Genomic DNA, 23,438 nt, shown 5'->3' on the forward strand with positions numbered 1-23,438 from the left:
TACTTTTAGTACCCTACCCCACATTTTACCTCAAAAAGTATACCACCCCTATAGGCCCATATTCAAATTTTTGTACCAAGAAGAGCTTATGTACCGGTCCACATCTATACGGATTTATGTTTCAGTATGTGGTAGGGGTAGTCTGTAGATGCTCTCCACCCCCTCTTTGATGGCCAAAAGTATATCACCGGTGGTCAGGGGCTCCCGCTATATAAATCTTTCCTCTTGCCGCCGCGGTCACACTGCCAGGCCTTGTTACGAACTTTGGTTCAAATCTTGATCCTACATTTGAATCTTTAAGATCCGATTACAGAGATGTTTCTACCAATTCATGCAAAAGAACCCTCTCTCAAGAAACGCAGAACATCACATTCTATAAAACTTTCTGGATCTTCTCTAGATTACATTGAGACGCTTGCATCGAAAGCGAAATGCGTTTTTGGGAGGAGGAGCAAGCGTTGTGGTGAGCCAGATGTTACTTCTTTCTTGAAAGGGTTGGGTAAAGATGGTACAAAATCGATTCCTCTTGTGAATCCTTCGTTCCATGATGTATGGGAAGAGGTCAGGGCAATTTTGAACTTGCCAGCAGATTTGAATCCCAAGTTTTTCAGCGAGATCACCGACCTTGAAGCTCGCCTGCAATTCATAAAGAAGTTTCAAGAGTATGCCTCTCCCGTGCTTGACCTTCTTATGCAAATCGTTGTATCCATATTCGACTTATTAGGTAAAACGCATGAGGAGCATTTGAAATTTTTAGCTTACCTCTTTATCGACGTTGACACGTTATTGGAGGAGGCAAAGGCGGCAAAGGTAAACCTTGATTGCAATGGTACCCCTGAAAATGGTGCTCCTCAAAATGACAGTTGCAATCGTGCTGATGAAAATGTCACCAGAAACTGTCAGAATTTAAGTGGCAATGGGTCTTCTGAAATCCTCCATGATAATGCAGAAAAAGAAAACGACTGTGTCAATGGAAACAAAGAAAATGCTGGAAACAATGGTAGTGGGTCGAAAACCTTCAAGGGGAGAAGTACGAAAACGAACAAGTATTCCCCCGAGAAAATAATGGTTGGGCTTGTCAAGAATAGAATGTTCAGAGACTGCATAACTACACAGATAAGGACCAATCTTCATGTACAAAGGAAATTGAAATACATTGCCAGTGCTTTCCTTCCAGATGTTCATGAGGCAGGTTGTCTTCTATTGAAGGCCAACCTGTCTAAACAATCATACAACGTGTTATACAGGACGCTCGGACGTACAAAAAGATTGGTTGTATCAATGAAAAAAATTGGACGAGCTAGAGTTATGAAGAAAAGGTGGTTGAAAGATGCATTGAAAGCCTTCAAGACTGACCAAGGAAGTTACGGAACGGATCTATTGTCATCGCTGAAAATGCAAGTGAAAAAGAAGGGATTTCACAAGAAGAAACGCATCATTGTCATTTTCAACACCGATGCCACTGTTCTTGCAAAATCTAGTGGATGTGATACAAAACATACTGAAATTACGTATACTATTATCATCCCAAGAGATGAATGTGACCCAGATGAATGGAATGAAATTGAAGCATGCATCAGATCAGCATTCGATGCTGCAACTCTCATGATTCTGCCAGTCGGCGATAACGCCAAGAACATGAGGTTTAATTTCTGGGAGCCCTACGAGCCAAAGATCTTGGACTTGATGCAGAATGGTTTGCGGATTGGTGACGATGTCATTGACGTAGAGGTCATGTTCAGGGCAGATCTTGCAGGTCATTATGGATTGCTTGAGTTTGGAGGTGTGAGTGATGCCTCCGGCAAGTTTTGCATTCACTGTGATGAGACTAAAGAAGCAAAAAAGGCGGGCAGGTTCATCGTTCTTAAGCAGAAGAAAGAGGAGGAATCAATCACACTTCGACAATTTTGCAAACGATATAAACTGCTTCCATCTGACATTGAACTCCTGAATAAGATGCTCAATTGTCTGGCTGAAACCTCAGATATGACACAATCTGGATTCATGGATCCTGCAGACGTTGGAGAAGATGTATTCCAAACATTCTTTGAACCATGGAACCAGGAAGCGTTGAGAACTTGTTTCCAACACCCAGACAGCTTGATCCCAGATGGTGTAGTGTTGCCTTGCCTCCATTTTTGTCAGATTTTGAGAGAGTGCTCTCGTTTGAAAGATGCCAATCTCAGGACAATTAACTTCATTTACTGCATGTTGCATATGAAGCTCCGCTTCGTGAACTTGTTGGTCAACTACATTTATGAGCTGGCAGCGAATCAGTCGCAAGTGTCAGCTGTGAACAGAATTCTCCAATCGTTTCATGTCAACATGGAGATGAAGGCGAAAGATCAACAAAGACAGCTGAATGGCAAGATGTGCAAACGATTCTTGAAAGCTTTCCCTGACCTTATTGCCTTGCTGGTACCCGATGAGGATACACGTGAACAATGGAAAGTAGCGATGGATCAATGGACACATGTGCACGACGTACTATCTTGCCAGCACTACGATAAAATTTCGAAATCAGATGCAGAGGAACTGCCGACACAAATCAGAAGCTTTTGTGTGAAGATGATCAACTTGGTAGGAGATGCAAAACGACTGCAAAGTTTTTACTTCCACAGTATGATGATCGGGCACATCGGCGAGCAATTCGAATATCTGTACAAGGAATATGGGATTCCTCTTGGATTGCTTAGCTTGTCGGCGATCGAAAAACGTCATGAAACACTTGGAAGAAGATGTTTTAAGAAAGCTATTCCGGAGATTAACTTGTTTACAAGTGGCAAGAGCACTAGCATTTTGCAACCTGACACATCCAAGGAAGACTCCAAAGGAGCGCGTGCATTTTACACACTGTTCAACCTTCTACTGCACTCGTTTGAGGGGTGTGACGAAAAGGATCAGGGGGATGCGGTGGTGATGCAGGACTTGCAAAGTGCAGTAGCAGAATTATTCGATGATGAGGATATGAATGACCTGTAAATAGACGATTCTTGAATTTATTGAATGAAATTTAATGTTCTGATTGTGTCTTTGGCCGAGGATATGACCACATGAGTTTGTTTGTGAATCCTAATCTCACAATCTTGGAGAATCTGAACGTGATGGTTGTCTGTGATGTTGAGGATCTGTGTCGAGAAAGTTTCATTGGCAACATGATATGTAGAGGTCCTTCAAGATAAATGCATCCTCGAGCTGGTCCAAGGAAATAAGGGTTTTCTTTCAAGGGAATATTCAGTTCTTGTTTGAACAGAGGTGTACAGAGCAAGTTTGAATCTAGAGTCCATGTACACTGCGAGCGCGTCGAAAGACCTGAACACGTTACTTTTGACGTTTCCATCGAAAAGTGCTTCAAGAAGAACAGTATAGCGCTGAAATCTTGTATAGGAGCATCGAATGCGAGGCGCTTTGCCTTCCTTGGGTTCCAGGTAGTCGATCCTCTTTTGTCCAACCACTTGTGCAGTTCCTCGCGTAACACACCGAGGACATTGGTAACTTTGAAAAAGTCATAAGCTGATGCAAAATTATCAAAGTACGAGTTGAGCATGGTTGAAGATAAGCGAAAGCTCTTAAAGTATTGAATGTGACAACGCTCCTTCCTCTGGACAGTCTCGAAGAAGATCCATCCTACCACACAAACACGCTGTATCGATGGCGGCCCAAGCGTCAAAGAAATACATGGATACGTCACATTGAAAACTCTGAAAACATCGGATATTGGAACTACATCCGTGTAAGTGCTTTGAAAACACTCGTGCGGTGACATCCCGTCAAGAAAATTTGTGTTTCTCATCTCATTGTTCATTGAAAGCTTTTCAAAAACTTCTTGAATGGTTGACTTATTGTACAGAAGGAAAACTTTCAACGAATCACCAATGATATGCGTAATCATCCCAAATCGTTCTTTTCTATCGACATCAAAAAAAGCGACACCAAGAAATGGCTTAAGCATAATGTCACAGTTCCAAGATTCCATATGAAATTGAAGAGTGTTCTCTTGAGCTGGAGGTATAGAGGCTGATAGAAGAAGCGGGATTTGAACAATAGTTGGAACATTTCCAGGCTTCTCGTTAAGTTGGACTCGCCTTTCCCTATTGTCACTGAACCTTCTGCTTGCATCTGCTCGCTCTGCTGCCGTCCTGCGGATTCTTGGCATATTGATTGGATTCAGAGCTAGAGGAGGAGGGGAACTTAAGTTCGTAGTAGCAAGGATGAAAGCAGGGGGTCTCGGAATATATTCGGAAGGATGGAAGGAAGGAGGAGGAAGAAGGGAAGGAAGGAGAATGCGGAGGGGCGGGGAAGGAAGCGAGCAAGTCTGTTCAAATTATAATATTGTAAGTTACGACAAATTGTACCTGATAAACGTTAAGGAAACATGTGAAAAATACTTTTACGAGAGTATTTCAAAACAAGCTCCATTTCTCAATATGAAATTTGAAACTTCGGTGAAACCAGAAACATGACCCCCCATTTCCCATACACTACCCCCAAGACCCCAACTTCCAGAGAAAGCCCCAGAATGGTGCATGTCACGCCGGCCCGGATAGCCGCTGAGTCCAGTTCAGTGACAAAACTCTTCCGACCATACTCCGACGCCCCTTACTATGTGACGCGGACTTCTCATGTCTGGATGCTTCGGTTTCACACGAGTCCGTGTTCCTCCATACAAGTCTAACTTGCCCGGCCGCACTGGCTGGCAGGCCCTTCGGAAGTTCACCAGGCCCGGGCCGGGCCTGGTGAAGGGGGACTCCCGGAGTCCGGCAAGAGAGTCTGCCCGGCTTGGCCGGCCCCGGGGGGCCCCGCCGGCAAGTTCCCTGGTCGCCGTCACAGGGGCGGCGCCGCGCCTTCGGAGACTCATCGGCAGCATCTTCATCCGATGAACTTCGGAACCGTCAGTCGGAGTCGGAGGGTGAGCGGCTGCCGGTCTCGTAGCTGCCGCGGTTGCGGCTGCTGAGCGGCTTGTCCCCGACAACCGTCACCGGGAAGGGTACGGAAGTTCCGTGGCAGTGGCACTAGCCTCCTGTCGCAGCCTGGTCTTACGGCAATTCATGGGAGTCCCACCTACAGTACGTACATTGAGTCATTCTCGTTCATACTGTACTATTCACGTATTCAATAGTAATCAACACTTGGTTCACATTATCTCTATAGCTGACATCACCCTGACTTCGGCCGTGGCAGCAGCGGGTTCACTGTGTGATGCTTTTGCTTGATGAAACCTACCACTGCCAGTATCGGAGCCTCTTGAACCGTTGCCGTCTGCCTCATCCCAGTTCCCATACCCATACAACCCCCTCAGCAACTTAGCTATTCCTTGTCGTATGATGGGTATGTCCTTCTGTCCAAAGTTGTCGATGCCCTCTCCAGCAGCTACATTGTTGGCGATTACACACAGAAATATTGCACATGATGTGCTATCTTCCTGAATTGGCACCTGCCGATACACCATCAGCGTTGCACCTGGTCATATGCAACGTAAGTGAACCTGTCCTTCTCTCATAACTCGCTTCTCGTATGCACCCTCTAAGCTATCGTCTGTCTGCCATTTGTAGCGGAGATATTTCAAGAAGCCTGTATGTTTCACACAGGCCAACCCTGTCGTCAGCCATGTGGCTTCACGTTGGTTGTCAGCTTCCACTTACCTTCAATCTGGTTCAAAACGCCGATACCGGTCATCCCCTTGGGGTCATACAATCTGCATCCCCAAATGCTCGTTACTCGTGGTTGGTGTACAAGTCCCACTTACTCCAGTCGTCTTTCTCCCATGTAGGCAATTGCCAAACACCAGTGTCCGGGTTTAAACACGGGAATCAAACATATACCTGTATCCATCTCTTCTCTGCTAATGTGTTTCCAATAACGCAAAAGCTCTTCATATCTTCGTCTCGCTGTCACGGTGTTGGATGCAGCACCAGTAGTGTGTAGCAATTCCAGATTGGGATAGAAATAGGTGGAGACAAAGTCAATTTTCCGATGCTTAATGTGCCTGCTACAACAGTGTCCCGGACGCATTCAGAACTCCATTTGACCAGATGCAGCCAACTCTCCACCACGTCGCAGCTGATACATTTAGACATATCGCTTACATCCTGAATAGTCGCTTCGGACAGGTTGGGGATAGCATGATTGATAACCTTTCCCCCTATGAAGGTCATATCGTTTCCCAGGAATACATCTCTCATATATTTGCATTCATACTCCTCTCGCACGTTCACCACATCATCATTCGTTCCCTTGTCAAACAATTGCATATGCTTAATCTTCTTGCTGGGCTTCTTGGCAATCGTCATGATTCTGCGTTGTGTGCCGTTTACCTTGCCAAGTTGTTTTCATTGGGAATCTCCACCCCAGGATCTACGCGGTTGCCTTGTTCTCGCGAACCTTGTGATGAGTGAGGATCCGTTTCGCATGACCTGTTGTTATGCCCCACCTTTCCACAGTCCTGACACGTTTTCTTGCGATTGCCATGTATGGTGTATAGCTCACTGTAATCGAGATCTTCCGGAGCCGGATCATCCTTCCCGGGTGGCTGATGTCTTACTCGTCTACGTTGCCCGCGACGCTTAGATGAGGAGTAAAAGTCCGGATCGCCTTTGTTAGGTATCATATGCGCGCCGGGATCCTGCCTCCAGCTTGGGATTTCGCAGGAGGGGGAGAGAATGGGTTTGTAGGGTTTAAAGGAAACTCGCATGAGAACCGGGAACATGTCCCGGAGTACAGACACTGTCAGCAACTGCATCGATGAATGTCGTAGTTAGCCAATATGGATGAAATAAACTCTGTTATTCCATGATCATGGTGAGTACTGTACCAAACAGCGATGGCGTGATAGTCCCTTTCGTTAAATCTTGACCTCAAGTCGATTCCTCATCATCCAGGGTAATGGTTTGCTTGCTTCGTCTGCAGGAACTTCCTTGCAAAGGTGGGGATGACGAATTTGATAGATTTGGTCCTGACATGATTAATCAACGTTTCAATGTTCAAAATCCCAAGTCAAATTGCAAGATCACACTGGCATGTGTCTCAACTTGTGCAGAGGCAACTTGCCTCTGGGAAAAATTCAATTCCCTGAAATAGGGATGGGTGGGGGACAGCGGGGACTACCCTACCCCCGATTTGTGAAAGCACTAGGTGGGTCCGGTATACTGTTAACAGTTAGGTCTCTGGTACAAATTTTAACTGTTAACAGTTAACCGTTTTTCAACGGTTTTCATCTAACTGTTAACCTTTAATCGACAAAGGCCTCCCCTGGGAATCCCGGACTCCCCGGGGAGTCCCTTTTTCGAGCCCTCATACAGCCCCCTTGGAAGGGCATAAAGGCGGGGAAAATGGCAGGGGAAGGAAGAGGGGAGGAAGAACTTTCCAACGCTGAAATTCGCGTTGCAAACGACCAACCCGTTGTCGAGATAGGACAGGAGATAACTGTGAAAAGTAAGCATGCCGTTCACAAACCCATATGCAGCCCCTAGCAAATCTGGTCTTTTTTTTTCTACTTTTTTTGGGGTTCACATGGGGTCCGTATATACACTCCCTGTTGACTACCCCTTGTTTTCACCGATCAAAGGAGGGGCAGAGAGACTGGACATAAGCGGGGTGGGGTGATTTGAATTCCTCTGGCGTGGAACCCTTCCCCCGCCTTGGTTTTAGAGGTACTGCAATTTTAGTTTTACCCATCACGTACATGGTAGTATAGATTGTACTGTATGAAGACATATTGGTACAAAAGAGAGGTTTCATGGTACAGAAGTTCCCCCCTCCACCACCCTACCCCCTTTTTATCTCCTCACAGAGGATATTTGAATCCACAGAGAAATCCCTCAATGCTCACTGTTATGAATACTCACTGTTATGCGCATCCACCAGTCATTTATGTCGCATGACGTTTCTTCCTCAACAGCATCCCGTCACTGTGCGCTGGAGGAACGGGCTTCCTGGCAGTCTCCTCTCCATCAGGACTCGTCGGAGATTCTGTTCCTGGAGCCGCCCCTGGTGTTCGGCCTATGCATACTAGAGCGGACAAGTACGTGCAGCCGGGGTGGGAGCTGGAGAACGCTATCAGGGATGCGACTAGGCTGGCACCAAGAGCTGAGGAGGCTAGTCGTCCTCTTCTACGCTGGCCATGGGATGAAGGCAGGAAGGGCCAAAGAAGACGACCTGATCCCCTGTGAGGTAGGGACGATGGAGACCGAGGAGGAGGTAGAGGACTACACTGTGACTCTCAGTCTGTTTCCTTGTTGTCATCGATGCCTGCAGATACCGGGAGGGTCTGCAGGAGACGGGACGGCTGCTCCCGCAGCAGGCGGCCAAAGACGTCCTGCCTCTATCATTCAACTGCTGGTGCCTGACAGAGACAAACAGCTTCTTTGGGAGGAAGCTATTTCGAAATTGAAGAGAAGGAAGACGTCAGGGGTGTTGCTTTCAAGTTGCTTTCAAGTCGGACAAGCGAGACTGCTGCAGTCTTTCTATTTGCACAGCGGCATGATGTCAGGGCATGTGGGCGATCAGTTTGTACATTTCTACGAGAAATATGGCATTCAACTAGCCTGACTATTGAACATGTCGTGCATCGAGCATCAACATCAACTTCAGGGAAGAGATGCATATCGAGCTGCTGCCATGATCGGGAACAGCTACATTGGACTCGGAAAAGAAGGAAGCTGCTACTGCATCTAACGGGCAACTTGACCATGTGTGGGATATGCACTGTCCGTGCGGTAGTCACTGATGGACCTTCACGAAATGCAGATGACAAGAAGAAATTCAACAATTCGGTTCGAGCACACTTCACTTTGTTGTGGCAGCTCCTTCAAAGTAAATTAATGTCTGAGTAAAGTCGCGTTCAATCTGGATGCCTCCAAATCTCTGTGTGAAACGTGCACAATCGTACCATTCTCTCGAACTTGAAAGAGATGCATGTGTATTGCGTCCTCTAATTTCGTTTTCAATTTCGTTTCAAGGTGACTGTCAGTGCGCCCTCGAAACTTGAAATATAACGAACCTGATCCAGGTTCTATCGTGTAGGGTTCATCCTTGAAAGGCACAGGAAATTCTCTGTTAATGACAGGATTCTGTAAGAGTGATGTACTGATGGTCCAACTGCACTGGCCTTTTCATCCGGGGTTTCAAGAAGGGCTTCCCACGTTTGCGAAACCAGTTAACTATACTACCGTAGTCCTAATCTTGTGCAGATCGATGTTGAGACGGAAGAAATCAGTTTGTTTTCTAGTGTTAAAGAAGTTGACATTCTTCCTTTCCAATTTCGGATGATTCCACTTCGAAATTTCCCATTGACATCAGTAAACCTCACACCATGACATGGTACCAGATTGAATGACATGTCTAAACCTTCAACGTGGTGTAGTAATTCAAAGTGCACAGAATGATCGAAGGCATTTGCTGCAAGGAACAACGGTGCCCCTTGGATGTATCTCATGCGAATGAAGAGGATCAACTTGTTCTCTTGCTCCAATCTCCTCCTTTTGGCAATGCCGAGCGATGAGGCAGCCCTTGACGACGGTGGCCGCCCCGATTGCGCCGCCATTGTCCGTCAAGGCAAGGACTGAGGATTGCAACTGGTACTGAAAGTAGTACCATAGGGTATGTGTCGGTACCGTACTGTAACTACCGTTAAAATAACTTGTAAAGAGGATTGTTGAAATCAACTAAAACAAATGGGTACTATGAAGTGGGGTCTCTAACTCGTTTATCAAAATAGCACGCCTAGAAAAAAAAAAGACCCTACCGAAAAATTTAAGTGCCAAATTAACGAAAGGCCTGAAAGTGAACGGCATGATGTTTGGCCGTTTCAGGCCTGCAAAGAGCATTCTCATGGGCATGCATAGATGCGATTGGAACTCCGTCGCGATAACTGGAAAGGTGATAGCGAAGTGTGGGAATGGTAGATGGATGGTTGATTGGTACTTGCCTGGTGAAAGAATGAAAATTAGCGTCTTGGAGAGTACCTTACGATCCACATTGTTGCCTGGGGAAATGCCAAATTTGCAAAATTCTACCAATGTTTCCGCTGCCCGCGATGTAGCCGCGTCCGATGACGCTGGCTCTAATGATGTAGTGGTGTCTCATCATGACCCTGTCCCTATGCAAGGGGAATCAAACCATGAAAATGATTCCTCTTCGCCTATGACCATCAATTGCAATTTTGGAGAAAATGTCCTCGTTTGGCAGTTATCACCGACTGGTGTTGCAGAAGATCAACGACTGTCAAGTGGATTTGCAATGCGCAAAACTGTGATTCGCTGGACACCAGCTCTGCAGATCCTTGACGAGAAAACTCCATTTGATTGCTGGAAATTTCTGCTTCCGTGGAAGTATTTTTTCGGAGATTGTGACGAAACTGGATGTTGTTTGCTCTGGACGAACAATTCTTTGCCAGCAAATGTGAAACCGTTCACTGTACATGAATGGCTTCAGTTCATGGGTGTGCTGTTCATGAGAACTCTACATCCACACGGTCCAATAAGGAGTTTATGGGGCAGCGATTACGACTCTGCCAGTCCGCCTGTTGATTTGGGTAAGCGCTTTGGAGTCAGTCGTTGTCGATTCGAACAATGGCGAAAGCACATAAAATTCGCTCCTCCGTATGCATACATTACAGACAATGCTTTTAATTGTATCCGACCCCTTATACACGCTTTCAATGCGAACAGATTGCAAACAATTCGTCCTGGATCTGAATTGATTTTGGATGAAAGCATGGGTAAATGGATACCAGTTGCTGAGGTATCCTACCATATTGTGTTGGAAATTTGTGTGACTGACTTTGTATGAAGGACGTTGATGATGGAATCCCATTTCTAACAAAAATTGCCCGAAAACCACAAGGTATTGGCAGTGAGTACAAGAACATTGCAGAGTGTACCTACGGAATTATGTTGCAGCTGGAGTTACAAGAAGGCAAACGAGTGATGGAGAATCAAGAATTTACTGATCAATATCCGAAGCATACATCATGGGTTCTCAGATTGATGAATCCTTACTTCAACCAGGGTCACATTCTTTACGCAGATTCCGCGTAAAGAATGTGCGTAAAGAATGTGACCAGATTCCGCGTGATTAACGCGTTATATGAAGACGTTGAATATTTTCTCCTGGAGCTTGGCCAATACTTTCGATCCTATCTGAAGCCATTATTTCCTGTTCCATGGGCTATGTCAGGAGGATTCAAGTCCAAGTTGGCTCCGATCAAAGCTCTGGCGTATATGATATGGGAAGTCAGAAAGCGCAGTGGGAATCTCAATGCCACTCCGGATAAAACGCGGATGGAGCTTCTGACGCTGGCAAAGTCGAAATTGCCTGACATATCTACCTTCCACAGCGTTATGGTCCAGATGAAGATCCTGCTTAACAAGTTGGAAGATGTAGCGGGAGAGGAATCAGTGAAAGCCTTGGAAATGATTTTGGTGGAGGAGCTGATCAAGCAATGTTATCTCTCAGATTGTGCCGATATTCGAGATGTCGCGCGCTTGAATAAGCGGTCCAAGTTGTCAACCGAATTGACTTGGGAGGAGGTGTACTCTTGGGCTGTAAATTTGAATGAGTTTGGCATTGATTCAACGATGTCGATGACTGATATTCAAGGAATGGCAATGCAAATTCGGTGAATACCAGAAGAAACCGATCGGAGGCTAGTGCAGTAAGAGGTGCTACGAAGACCGTATCAACTTCATGGCAGCATAATGGCAGGGAAATGTTCATTTTCGGGCATGCATGGAATGAACCTGGCAGGCCTGATACCCCAAGAAAACTTCTCATTTCGACATGGAATACAACAGAAGAAACCGATCCCCATTTGAAAATTCGGTATCGACGGAAGGGTCAGCCAGGAACAGGGAAGAAAAAAACACTGTCAACGCCAAGAACGGCCATGATCAAGTCATATTTCAACGGAGCATCTGTGATCGATGTGCACAATCACCTGAGACAGAGTGGACTGGGACTGGAAGAAAAAGTTGGAACTCATGACTGGAGATTCAGAATGTTCTGTACGATACTTGGGTTCGTTGAAATTACAATTAATCTTTCCTCCTGCCGTCATGACAAAGAAATCGTCTCCCGATTGTACGTCTGAGAGGAGGGATTCGTCCCCAACCATGGTAACATTTGCACCAGAATCAAGCAAAAAATTGACAACCCTTCCGTCACCGTCTCCTACCATACTTTGCATTGCCATTCCTTGAATATCAGTCATCGACATCGTTGAATCAATGCCAAACTCATTCAAATTTACAGCCCAAGAGTACACCTCCTCCCAAGTCAATTCGGTTGACAACTTGGACCGCTTATTCAAGCGCGCGACATCTCGAATATCGGCACAATCTGAGAGATAACATTGCCTGATCAGCTCCTCCACCAAAATCATTTCCAAGGCTTTCACTGATTCCTCTCCCGCTACATCTTCCAACTTGTTAAGCAGAATCTTCATCTGGACCATAACGCTGTGGAAGGTAGATATGTCAGGCAATTTCGACTTTGCCAGCGTCAGAAGCTCCATCCGCGTTTTGTCCGGAGTGGCATTGAGATTCCCACTGCGCTTTCTGACTTCCCATATCATATACGCCAGAGCTTTGATCGGAGCCAACTTGGACTTGAATCCTCCTGACATAGCCCATGGAACAGGAAATAATGGCTTCAGATAGGATCGAAAGTATTGGCCAAGCTCCAGGAGAAAATATTCAACGTCTTCATATAACGCGTTAATCATCGCGGCATCCATCTCCTTGCCATCAGAATCCCTTCGGCTTACCCCCTTCTTTTTCTTCTTGCCAGAAGCACTCACTGGATTGCCGGAATCACCGTCATCAACGGGACTACCATACTGATCCGACACCGTCTTGGACAAATTTTGCAACTGCTCCACATAATCTCGAATCTGCCCGCTCTTCCTCCAACAAAATTTGGCATTCAGGAAAAGCAAAACGACCAACTCGCCATCCACATTCACACTCTTGTTCTTTTCCCATACAGTATGAAACTCACCACCAAAATTACCGAGTTGATCGAGTGGAAACTCTCGTATCAGCGGGCCCGGGCCAAACACAAGCCCAATCCATTCATTGCATTCTGAATCGGAAGCAGAAGTTCATCCAATTCCTCCTGTGACGTCACAGATCCTTTGAGAAATTTTCACGTGAGCTTAAATTCTTGGGTTCAGAGGCAGTTGGACATGATTAAATACGGTCTACAAATATGAACACAACGGTTCACGACTTCTTCTTACGACATGGGTGGATGATCTTCTTATTGTGTGTGAAAATCAGGAAGTATGTGATCATTTTCTGAATCAGCTGAGCAAGGTATTTGATTTTTCTGGAAGTGAAGCCACTGGTACATTTCTTGGGATTCGTGTTCATCAAGATTTAACGAAAGGGACTATCACGCTGAGTCAGAAACATTTCATTGAACAACTGATTGACAAGTTCGGAATTCCTCTGCGTTCAGTGTTTACGATCCTTCCTGGTTTGTACATGCGGACTTATCATCTTGAAGGAGAATTGCTAGACAAATCTGCAGTGCGGCAGTATCAAGCACTTCTTGGGACAATTCTGTATATCGCAAATGGCACAAGAGCAGACATTGCCTTCGCTGTTAGTCTTCTGAGCAGATTTTCGAGAGCGCCCAGAGCTCGTGATTGGGAGGCGCTGCTACATCTCGCGAGGTATTTACACACTACAAGAGACATTTGTATCGTTTATCACAACAGAGGAGTATTTGTGAATCAAGAAATCCTTCACAATCAGCTGGTGGCAGCTAGCGACAGCGACTGGGGAACTGATGTTTTGACAAGGAGGAGTCAATCTGGCTACGCGATTGTGATGAACGGAGGTGTAATCTCATATGGATCCAAGGCACAGAAAGTTATCTCCTTGTCATCGTCAGAGGCAGAAATTTATGCTACCTCTGTAGTTGCCAAACACGTCAAGATGTATCGTAACTTGCTACAGAAGTTGGGGTTTCCACAGTCCGGCCCGACGATGTTGCTCCTGGATAACGAGCCCTGTATCCGTTTGCTGACAGAGAAGAGAGCTTATTCTCGGTTGAAACACATAGATGAAGGGGATCTGTTACCTGTGAAGGTGCCTACAAAGTTTCAGCCTGCGGATTTGTTCACAAAGATTTTGCCATTGACGAGATGGAAAGCAGTGAGTTCTTTTCTCTTTGGTGAAGATTTGAATTACTTTGCCTTGGGAAGTCATGGCGACGAGCTGGATGAGTGACACATCTCTGCTTACGATTATGAGTGCGTGACTCATTAGGTGTGCAAGCTTGGGGGGTGGAACAATGTTGGAAAGAAGGATTCTTGTCAGCCAGGGTGGCGCAGTTGCAGGACATGGGGGGAAAGATTTTCTACAGAATCAAAGCAGTATGATTTCTGTCGCAACTGTGTGCTGACTGTAGTTGTAGAGACTGCCTGGAGACAGCGCTTTGGGAGCAACTTTGAACTTCAGTGGGATTTATCCCAGCTTGAATACAATGGGGTTCATCGTACAGCTGGTATCAACGAGCAATCGCCTGCACCAATCTCTGATTCAGGGAGGGAGAACCTTGGAAGGAAGGTTTGATATTGAGAAGTAGAATCAGATGATTGGCATGGCGTGGTATCAAGCTTCTTCTCCCGAAGACTGTTCAAGGAACTCTAGGTCAAGTCAAGCAGATTAGGATGTGAAGCCTCCCATCATGATCGCAAGATACAAGACCTATGATCGCAAGAATTGAAATGAGAATTGAAATTGATGAAAAATCGGCCGTTAAGAAATTGAGAAATTGAAAATGAAGAGATGATTGATGGGGAAAGGCAAATGAAAGAAGATCATATGGTCAATATGAGAATTGAAATGAACATGCATGCAAATGAAATCTCAAGAGCTCTCAGGTGAAATGGCGCCAAATCAATCTTTCATACCGCGGTTAGATAGCGATTTGTTAGATGGGCCCGTAGAGCAGGATAGTTAGGACAAACACATTGGTCATGAATGAGGTGGACATCATTGGGTGGAAAATTTGGATTGAGAAAGTCAGATGGGTGACAATTGAAATCGGATGGGATTTGAAGCACAATGATGGGATGGATGACGAGATGATCAGAAAGGTGTCTGGGGAGCCTGACTGATCAGAGGGGAAGCCTGACGAACAAGTGCAGTGCGGCACAGTCGAGTTCAGGTGGTGGAGGAGTGTTGATGGTACTGACGAGGTTTCTATGAAGGAGAATATGTAGGTAAAAGATGGATGGAAGGAGCTTGGAGCATGGACTGAGGAGGATCTAGGGGGAAGAAGCAGCTTTGATCTTGGAGGACGAGATTGCGATTCAGGAAGACGCAGGGAGGAGCTTGCGTGGAGGATGCAGGAAGCTTGATGGAGGAGAAGGTGATGCAGGAAGGATGCAGGAAGCTTGGAGGAGGAGAGCGCGGTGTTGCAGCTTGGAGGAGGAGAGCGCGGTGTTGCAGCTTGGAGGAGGAGCAGGGAGATGTTTAAAAAGGGGGTTCCCAGAGGATGAAGGATGAAGTGGAAAAGGAAGCTGAGAATCTCGCTGAACTTCGTCAGGGAGGGTGTAAGAACTCGGATAAGTTCTTGGAGACGGCGAGAAGTTCAGGGTATTGCGTCTCATCGGTGGACAAAGCTCAGCGAGATGGAAGTGGGTTTCGACATAGGTCTGGAATTAAGGAATCGACGAGCCTGAGGGTCAGGCGGAGAAGAGGGGGTTAGGAGGACACGTGTCCATTGCGCGCTGTGCATTGTACTGGGTTACAAGGGACTGAAGGGAAGGTGACTGCTGTGAATAAAGGAAGTGTTGGTGGTGTTGTGTGGTTCTTCTGAGAGTTCTATCACCATCAGTGAAGGTGTTAGAGACTGCACAGCTGTGTATCGTTGAGGTGAATAAGGTTGGTGTGAGGATCTCAGGTGTACTGAGAGTTAGTCTTTGGTGGATCTTGGGTTAAACAGAATTCTGGCCAGTGAGGTGGAGGTTGATTCGATTAAACTTCAAATCCGATCAAATTAAGCACCGCGATTGTTTCATCGCGGTTAGTTAAATTTAAAAGTTAGATTTTTAAACTCCCCTGGTGAGCCCCCCTGACCCGCCTTGGCTCCATGCTGCCCCTCCCGCACTGCGGCGGCATAAGTCGCCCCCAACGCGCTGATCATCAAGAGCAATGCTCCTCTTACTGGGTTATCCTATGATACACATCGATAGCATCCAATACACCGTAAAGTGCACTTTCTCAATCCATCACATTCTGTAGGATTTTGCTAAGGTACGCCTTAATTCTGTGTATAGGGTAGTCGCTGGGAAATAAGGGGTGGTATCTTGGTTTGAATATTAGTACCAGATAATTTCAGATGGTCTCAAATCTAGATTGAAAGTGAGGTTATAAATAATTTTAGTCAGGGATAATAGTACAAATTAAAATATTCTTATTTCCGTCTCTGAGGCTCTCCCCCAGACACCTACCTCCTTCATCGGCATGGATCGACGCAATGCAGCTGCAGATGCGGACTTGAAAAGAAGAAAGCTGGAGCAGAGAGATCATGAGACAGGGCTAAATATCCGAGAAAGGGTAGTTGGTGAATCTAGAGCGCAAATCCCCCTATGCTTTGCATCACTTGAGGCTTCAGATGTCTTGAATGCTCCTAAATATTTCTCTTGTGACTGGGACATGGAGTTTGATTTGATTCCTTCTGTTGGTGTCTTTTTTCACGATGTGCATAAGAAGCATAGATGCGGATTGATCAAGGAAGTCACTGCAGATAAAATGCTTGAAGTGTATGTGCTGTACAGCAAAGAGACTTTGACGGAAGTGTTTGAGAACATTTCCCAAGCCGACAAGCGAAGATATCGCAGATATCTCGATTCCATGCAACCCAACGATTGTTTTCAGAGCATCTACACTGATATTCTTCCACTGGCTGATGTGGTCGGAATATTCAAAGTTACATTTCCTTTCTGTTCTGTCCAAAGTGCCATTCAGAGTACTCTACAACATTTGCGTGTGATCGGATGGCTTTGTTTTGAAAATGTGAACAGGGACGAGCGACTCCAAATGGGGTTCTTCCAAAAATTTCGTCTGACAGCTGATATGCTGCACTCATATTTTGGACAACCAGGAAATACGATCGATTATTTCAAAACCTCTACAGAGCTTGGGATAATCAGAGACACTCTAAAGCGATGGCTCAATGCTCGTGGAGCTGTTAATTGGAATCCAAGGAAAGCAAGGAGGCTTGACTTCGACATTCATATTCCTGTATTCAATTGCATACTTGCCTTATTGCAAAAGGTCCCAATTGATGACAAGCTTGTTACGTGTGCGGGATCAGAAAATGGGAAACAATTCACTTGGTGCATAGATGCAGAATTGTTGAAAACTGCTTTGTTTCAGAGAGAGCTGCACATCCCTCTCAAAGCGAATCCTTATGATTTAGGACCTGCGAGGGGCACTATCTATCTTGAAGGTCCGCTGTATTTTACACTCGTTTCCAAGCCTAGCTTGAACGTCGATCGAGCTGTAATTAAAATGAAATTTTCGAGAATCGTGCGATTAGGCTGGAATAATGAAAATAATCTGGGAATTCCCAGACCCTTGACTCTTTTGGCGCTTCGTTTTCTCCGATGATTCTCCCTCCCTTAGTGCTTTGAAGGAGAGTGGAGGGGATAGAACGCAACATACGTTTACAACGCAGCATACGTTCTAGTAAACGTATGTTCATCGGATTAAGAAGGAGAGCAGAGGGGAAAGGACAAACGATACAGATTAGCCGCAACATACATTTACTAGAACAATCAGGTATGAACATCAGGTGTGCATTCGTTGAACGAGTGCAGAGCTAATTCAGACAGAGTGAAGTAAGACTGACAATCCTTCCTTGTTTTCTCTCCTGCTCCACACGGTCCATGTTCACTCAGGCTTTCGCCTTGCTGCTTCCTTTTCCCGCTCATTGCACAATTAATGGCTGGAATCGAGGTTTTGTAGCTGTGACGTCCCAAAAGCTGATGACGTCGTTCTACACAAGACAAACTCATCAAACCCATTGGGATTCCAAAAGTATTCCACAAATAGGTAAATTGTTCTCCAATATGACCCACCATCAGCGAGTGCAGGTAGTGACTCTGCAATTGCTTGGAATCTGCGATGAGACAGATGATTTTTGTACACCAACTTCTGATTTCGATTGGTAAATTCTGAACATCTTCGCTGCTGATAGCTTCTGAATGCTGGCATGACAAAACTGTGATTATTTGTTTCCATTGCTCAATAGCACTTCTCCACAATTGAAGTTTTTCACCATCTGGAACCAACGAAGAAATAAGTGTATCGAAAATACGGATAAACTGATCGCACTGAGGTCCGCTCAGATTCCTTTGCGAATCCTTGTCCTTCAATACGATCTTGATATTGTTGTCAGCCAATAGCTTGTTGATTGCTGACAACTTGGACCTGTTTACTGCCAGGTGCACGACGTGATTTACCAACATGTTAACAATCCGAATTTTCAGATGCAACATACAGTAAATGAAATGAATAGTGTCAAAATTTAGTTCTTCAAGATAGCGACATTTTCTGGAGATCTTCACAGAGCGCAGCAATGGAAGGGAAAGTCCGGCAACGTCAATTTTTTCATCGGGATCTGCGAAGCATTGATTGAGTTTATCTTGATTCGAAGTCGATGCCAAAGCCTGGAACAGATGCTCGTTGAAATCTTCAATTAGGTTCGTCAAATTGGAACTGTTGGTTTTGAGAATCATGTCGTTCAGTAGCTTAACACTAAGAGGATCTGTACCATGCATCCTGCAAAGTTCTCGGAAGCTGACTGGCCCACCATTTATCTCCCGAATTTGGAGGAACTTTCCAGATTTCCGATCTGAAGTTTGTTCACAACAATGAATACAGAAAGTACCGTCTGAGTCGTTTCTGCCCCCGTGACTTAGCAGAGAATTTTGTCCCATTAAATCTGCTCTGAAGAACAAGACAAATTTGATGGTAGCATCCCCTATCTTCAAACCATCTCTGAGAATGGATACTATGTCAGGCTGATAGGGCTCCCAGAAATTGAATTTCAGAGTTGCTGTAGTGTCTGACAAAGGAATTATCATTAGGGTACAAGCGTCCGAAGCTTGTCTTATGCGCTTTTCCTCTTCCGCCCATTGCTGAAGATTTTTGCAATACTTCTTTGGAACAAACACCGTGAAACTAATTTCTGTATGCTTGGTGTCTCCACCGAGATTCCGGATAAGCAGCGCAGCATCTGAGTTCAAAGTCATAGCAATGATGTTCTCACGGTCTAGGCCAAGTTGCTTGAGTTTCATGGTGAGACTAGTTTTGAGACTGAGTCCATGGCCATGGTCTCGAGTGGAAAACATCTTCAAGTTTTTCTTCAGCCAGATTTTCTTCATGACCCTCGTCTTACAGATTAGCTTCGCAGAAACTGCAACCCTCTTCAATCTTTTCACGTGTGAATGATACGCGATGTAGGACCTCATAGGCATTCTGGATGCATGCACTCCAGTACATGCTTCATTGACATTCGGCGCGTATGCTCGGGCAACATATTTCAATTTCTTTTCAAATTTTTCGTCGGTAGGGATTTTTGTTTCAATGCACTTCTTGACGTTCTCATTCTGCATTAGGCCAAGGATAACTTTGTCAATCAACAAAGGGTTCATCCTTGGCGACACATTTGACTCTTCTCGTGGCCGCAAGCAATTTCCAAGACGTTTCCATAGCTCTTCATGCGGTAGATCTTTCACTCCATGAATGATCGCTACCATCTGCAACACCTTCAACAAAACTGGGACCATGTATTCATTATATGCAATTTCCAACGCTTCTTGCGCCTCCGGGTCTTCGACATAGTCAAAATTGATGGGGTTCTCGTGGTGAGGCTTTGAAATTTTCGATTGAATGTCTTGCCAAAACTGATCAAACGTCTTGCAGGGAGGCGCGATTGGCCAATCGGTCAGATTTTCGCCCACGCTATTCAAAAATTTGCCAATGTGCGGCTGCCCAGGACACTTCGAATCCTTAGTGTAAACGAAATTTCTCACTGCAGCATGTTGTTCTATGCAGCGCAAAGCATTTCCTTGTATGAGCACCCTCTTCGCTCGTTCGGCATCATCATGAGACAATTCAGGTTGAGGTTGAGCAGTTGAGAGCTCAGGCTGAGAGCTTGGGTGCTCACTCGAGTCAGGCTGAGAGCTTGGGTGCTCACTCGAGTCAGGCTGAGAGCTTGGGTGCTCACTCGAGTCAGGCTGAGAGCTTGGGTGCTCACTCGGCGAGTCAGGCTGAGAGCTTGGGTGCTCACTCGAGTCAGGCTGAGAGCTTGGGTGCTCACTCGAGTCAGGCTGAGAGCTTGGGTGCTCACTCGAGTCAGGCTGAGAGCTTGGGTGCTCACTCGAGTCAGGCTGAGAGCTTGCCAGGCGGCCGGCGCGGCAGTGAAGGCGGCGGCGGCGGTGCTCAGGCTCAGAGCTTGAGAGCTCAGGCTGAGAACAAGAATCTCTCTACCATCATCACCCCAATCTGATGCCTGGTGCGCTTCAAAACTCGTTTGACTTCCAGAATCTGTACTAGTGCGTGGACGATACCCAGCCCGCGCAAATTCAAATCCCCAGCTTTTTCAAATAAGTGTCCACGTACCGGTGGTTTGATACACGACTAGGGGGTAGGGTTTGTTCCCCACCTACCCCGGTGGCCATAACCTCACAACAGGACCGGTGCATAGTCAAACAAAGGTACTGTATCAATTGTTTACAGTACAAATATGTATAAACTTTGTACATATATATACATTTAAAATAAAATAATACGAAGTATGGTACAATTATGCCTAACTATGGTACCAAAAATCTGTACCTTTTATTTGAACAAAAATACAAGCATTAAAAACAAATTCAACGACCGCTCTGAAACCAATCTACCACCTCTACCCCCCCAAATCCAGTGATAATGACGGGTCATTACCTATAACCGGTACTAAGACCCAGAGAACTGAGAAAAGCCACTTTTCCTTTGTTTTTCCTGGTCAAAAACCTACAGAATGTCACGTTGAAAGATTTCACGTCAAGATCCGATGTATTGCTGCTGTCAATCGAGTTGGATCATAGCTATCCAAGTTTATTCAAAAGCTAGCACTGATTATTCCAGGGACAGCAACAGGTCTCTCAGACACTCATAAATACGCAACCAAGACGGACTCTGTCATGAGGAGGGTCGCAACGAAGACTGTCTGTCATGACTCAAACATGAGGTGATAGCGATGTCCTTCGGAAATGTCGGCTCAAGGTGAACACCATTTCGCAGATGTGAAGCTGATGATGTCGTGAATTCTAATTTCGCAGTCGGTGTATTCAAACTTGGTATGTTTGTCTGACTTTACATCGTCCGATGATGTGCATTGGTCATGTTTTTGAAAGCTATAGTTTGTCTGTAATAAAGTCATTCTTACCGAGCTCTTATCATCATTTAAGCCCATGCCAGCTCACTTGTTTAAACTTAGAGATCTGTTCTGGTTGCCCTTGTGTTCGACATTGGCATCGGAAGCACCGGAAGTTGATCTGCGTTCGGAAGCATAGCATCTTGCACACATTTTTGCATGTACCGCCATTAAAATTTCACTCTTTTGGACGCATATTTTGAAAATTGATGACGAAAACGAAAATTTGCTGGAATACTGTTAACAGTATACCGGAACACTTTTCATGCTAACTGTTAACAGTAAAATAAGGCCCGAAAGAATTTAACTGTTAACAGTATACCGGACCCACCTACTAGCAGAAAAGGACCCGGTGGCTTCATTCTTGTACCAAACCCAGAAACACAGTACACATTGAATTTGAATCAGGTACCAAAAAAATTGGAACATTTGTATTGAATTTCTAAGTCTTTTCTACTGTGTTTCCAATTTATATTTATTTTATGATTATTCGTATCTTTCTAAAACGTTTTCGCAGCCTTAAAACATGTCGTCTGTTAAAAGTTTCGAGGGGAGTGGAGTGGTCTTGAAGGTTTCCGCCCATGCCAATTCAAATACCCCACCCCCTATTACTCAATGATAATGGGGGTAAAAGGGTGCTTCGGTGCAAGGGCAAGTACCCGTATAAGTGCAGTCAAAAGTACCGGTCATGAAAAGCGCTAATCAACAATCCTGGATTTTCATATTCAGCTGCAGCGCCCCCAATCCGGGCCCGGCGGTGGGGGCCGCCGAGGCGGCAGGGGTCAGCGAGGGCGTGCAGGGACTGGCCGTTCCCACCCGGCGAAATGCAAGACAGACGGTTATCAGCACTGCCTCTTTCCGCACAGCTTCTTCATCCGGCAGTGCCCCACTGCTTTCCTCTGAGGCCGAGGCTTCAAGACCTTCATCGGTAAGGCTGGCGCAGCCCAATCCTTCTAATGCAATGGTCCCCCCACCGAGGTCGTCGGGCCCCGGATTGTTGCGTCCAGCTTCCCCAGTATCTTCTCAGGAATGGCTTGCGTCTTCAAGTTACAGGCAACAGACTTCCCCGTTGGCACCGCCAGATGGGAGGCTGGAATTACGTGGTGGTTTGAGCACTCCGAGCAGGTCCTGCTCCAACTCCTCAGTCGCAGTCCAGCCATTTTTACAGTCAAGCGTTTGAACAAGGAAGGATTACAAGCTTGGAAGGTTGCAGCTCAGGCTACCCTCCGCATGCTTCAGCTTGCGCCTGGTCTCTCTTCTCCCGCAGCAGGACAGCTCCGGCTCCTCTGGGACGCCCTCCCGCTGCTGCTCCTCTCGCCAGGCCCTCGCCTCTCTATCAACCGAGGAAATGCTGAGATCTGTTCCCGTGTCAGACTTTTTATGAAAGGTAAGTGGGACAAAATCTTTCAGAAACTGTCTCAACAGCTCCAATTTTCTACGGGTACATCAGACGGTAGCCGCCCACAGCCCGGCACAGGCCCTGGTGACAGCATTGCCCGGGGATTCGTGCAGTCCACCGAAAGAGACATGGGAAGGCCCTTGCAGGTCCTCAGAGCAGGTAGTGATATCGACAGTGGCGGCCAAGGTCGTTCTTCCCAAGTACCACGAGCGGGACTCGCGAGGGTCGGCGGGAGTGGTGGCAGGAGCTCCATCGAGGCGCCGGTTGTGGGCAGGGCCCCGGCAGCCCACGGGCGCAGCCTTCAGCGCAGGAAACTCGATCTCGCCCTGGAGCATTATGACAATAGGGATCTTCACAAAGCAAGACGCACCCTCACGGGGGCAGGCCCTGCGGACTGATGACTTCGATCAGATTTACCAAGACACTCTTGAGAAGTTTCCTCACAGCCCTAGCCCTGCTCCTTTGCTTGCGTGACCCTGGCAATATTCAAGCCTCTCGTCATCAGCTCATATTTGGAGAGGCCTCGGGCGACGATGAAGACGCAGACTCGGAATCTCTCTTGGACGCTATCCTCCATGAGAGCTTCTCATGGAGGATA

At 46.1% G+C, this 23,438-nt stretch overlaps 5 protein-coding genes across 5 annotated transcripts; 2 read left to right on the forward strand and 3 right to left on the reverse strand.

Moving 5' to 3' along the window:
- Positions 1-315: 315 nt before the first annotated feature.
- Positions 316-2,982, forward strand: GUITHDRAFT_162260 (hypothetical protein; the record flags this gene model as incomplete). The annotated part of the gene is made up of 1 exon (XM_005836099.1): positions 316-2,982. The coding sequence occupies one exon, from the start codon at positions 316-318 to the stop codon at positions 2,980-2,982; it is 2,667 nt and encodes an 888-aa protein (XP_005836156.1).
- Positions 2,983-5,134: 2,152 nt separating this feature from the next.
- Positions 5,135-6,290, reverse strand: GUITHDRAFT_105251 (hypothetical protein; the record flags this gene model as incomplete). Its single annotated transcript, XM_005836100.1, has 5 exons — positions 5,135-5,434; positions 5,486-5,571; positions 5,643-5,695; positions 5,747-5,839; positions 5,896-6,290. The coding sequence occupies 5 exons, from the start codon at positions 6,288-6,290 to the stop codon at positions 5,135-5,137; spliced, it is 927 nt and encodes a 308-aa protein (XP_005836157.1).
- Positions 6,291-10,425: 4,135 nt separating this feature from the next.
- GUITHDRAFT_48120 (hypothetical protein) lies at positions 10,426-10,916 on the forward strand (the record flags this gene model as incomplete). Its single annotated transcript, XM_005836101.1, has 2 exons — positions 10,426-10,740; positions 10,791-10,916. Coding segments are annotated over 2 exons (441 nt in total), but the record flags the coding sequence as incomplete, so codon positions are not given.
- Positions 10,917-12,813: 1,897 nt separating this feature from the next.
- Positions 12,814-13,027, reverse strand: GUITHDRAFT_151634 (hypothetical protein; the record flags this gene model as incomplete). The annotated part of the gene is made up of 1 exon (XM_005836102.1): positions 12,814-13,027. A coding segment is annotated over one exon (214 nt), but the record flags the coding sequence as incomplete, so codon positions are not given.
- Positions 13,028-19,037: 6,010 nt separating this feature from the next.
- On the reverse strand, positions 19,038-19,675 carry GUITHDRAFT_105254 (hypothetical protein; the record flags this gene model as incomplete). The annotated part of the gene is made up of 2 exons (XM_005836103.1): positions 19,038-19,086; positions 19,179-19,675. The coding sequence occupies 2 exons, from the start codon at positions 19,673-19,675 to the stop codon at positions 19,038-19,040; spliced, it is 546 nt and encodes a 181-aa protein (XP_005836160.1).
- Positions 19,676-23,438: the final 3,763 nt, after the last annotated feature.

The sequence above is a fragment of the Guillardia theta genome, assembly GCF_000315625.1.
Source record: "Guillardia theta CCMP2712 unplaced genomic scaffold GUITHscaffold_19, whole genome shotgun sequence".
Lineage (NCBI taxonomy): Eukaryota > Cryptophyceae > Pyrenomonadales > Geminigeraceae > Guillardia > Guillardia theta.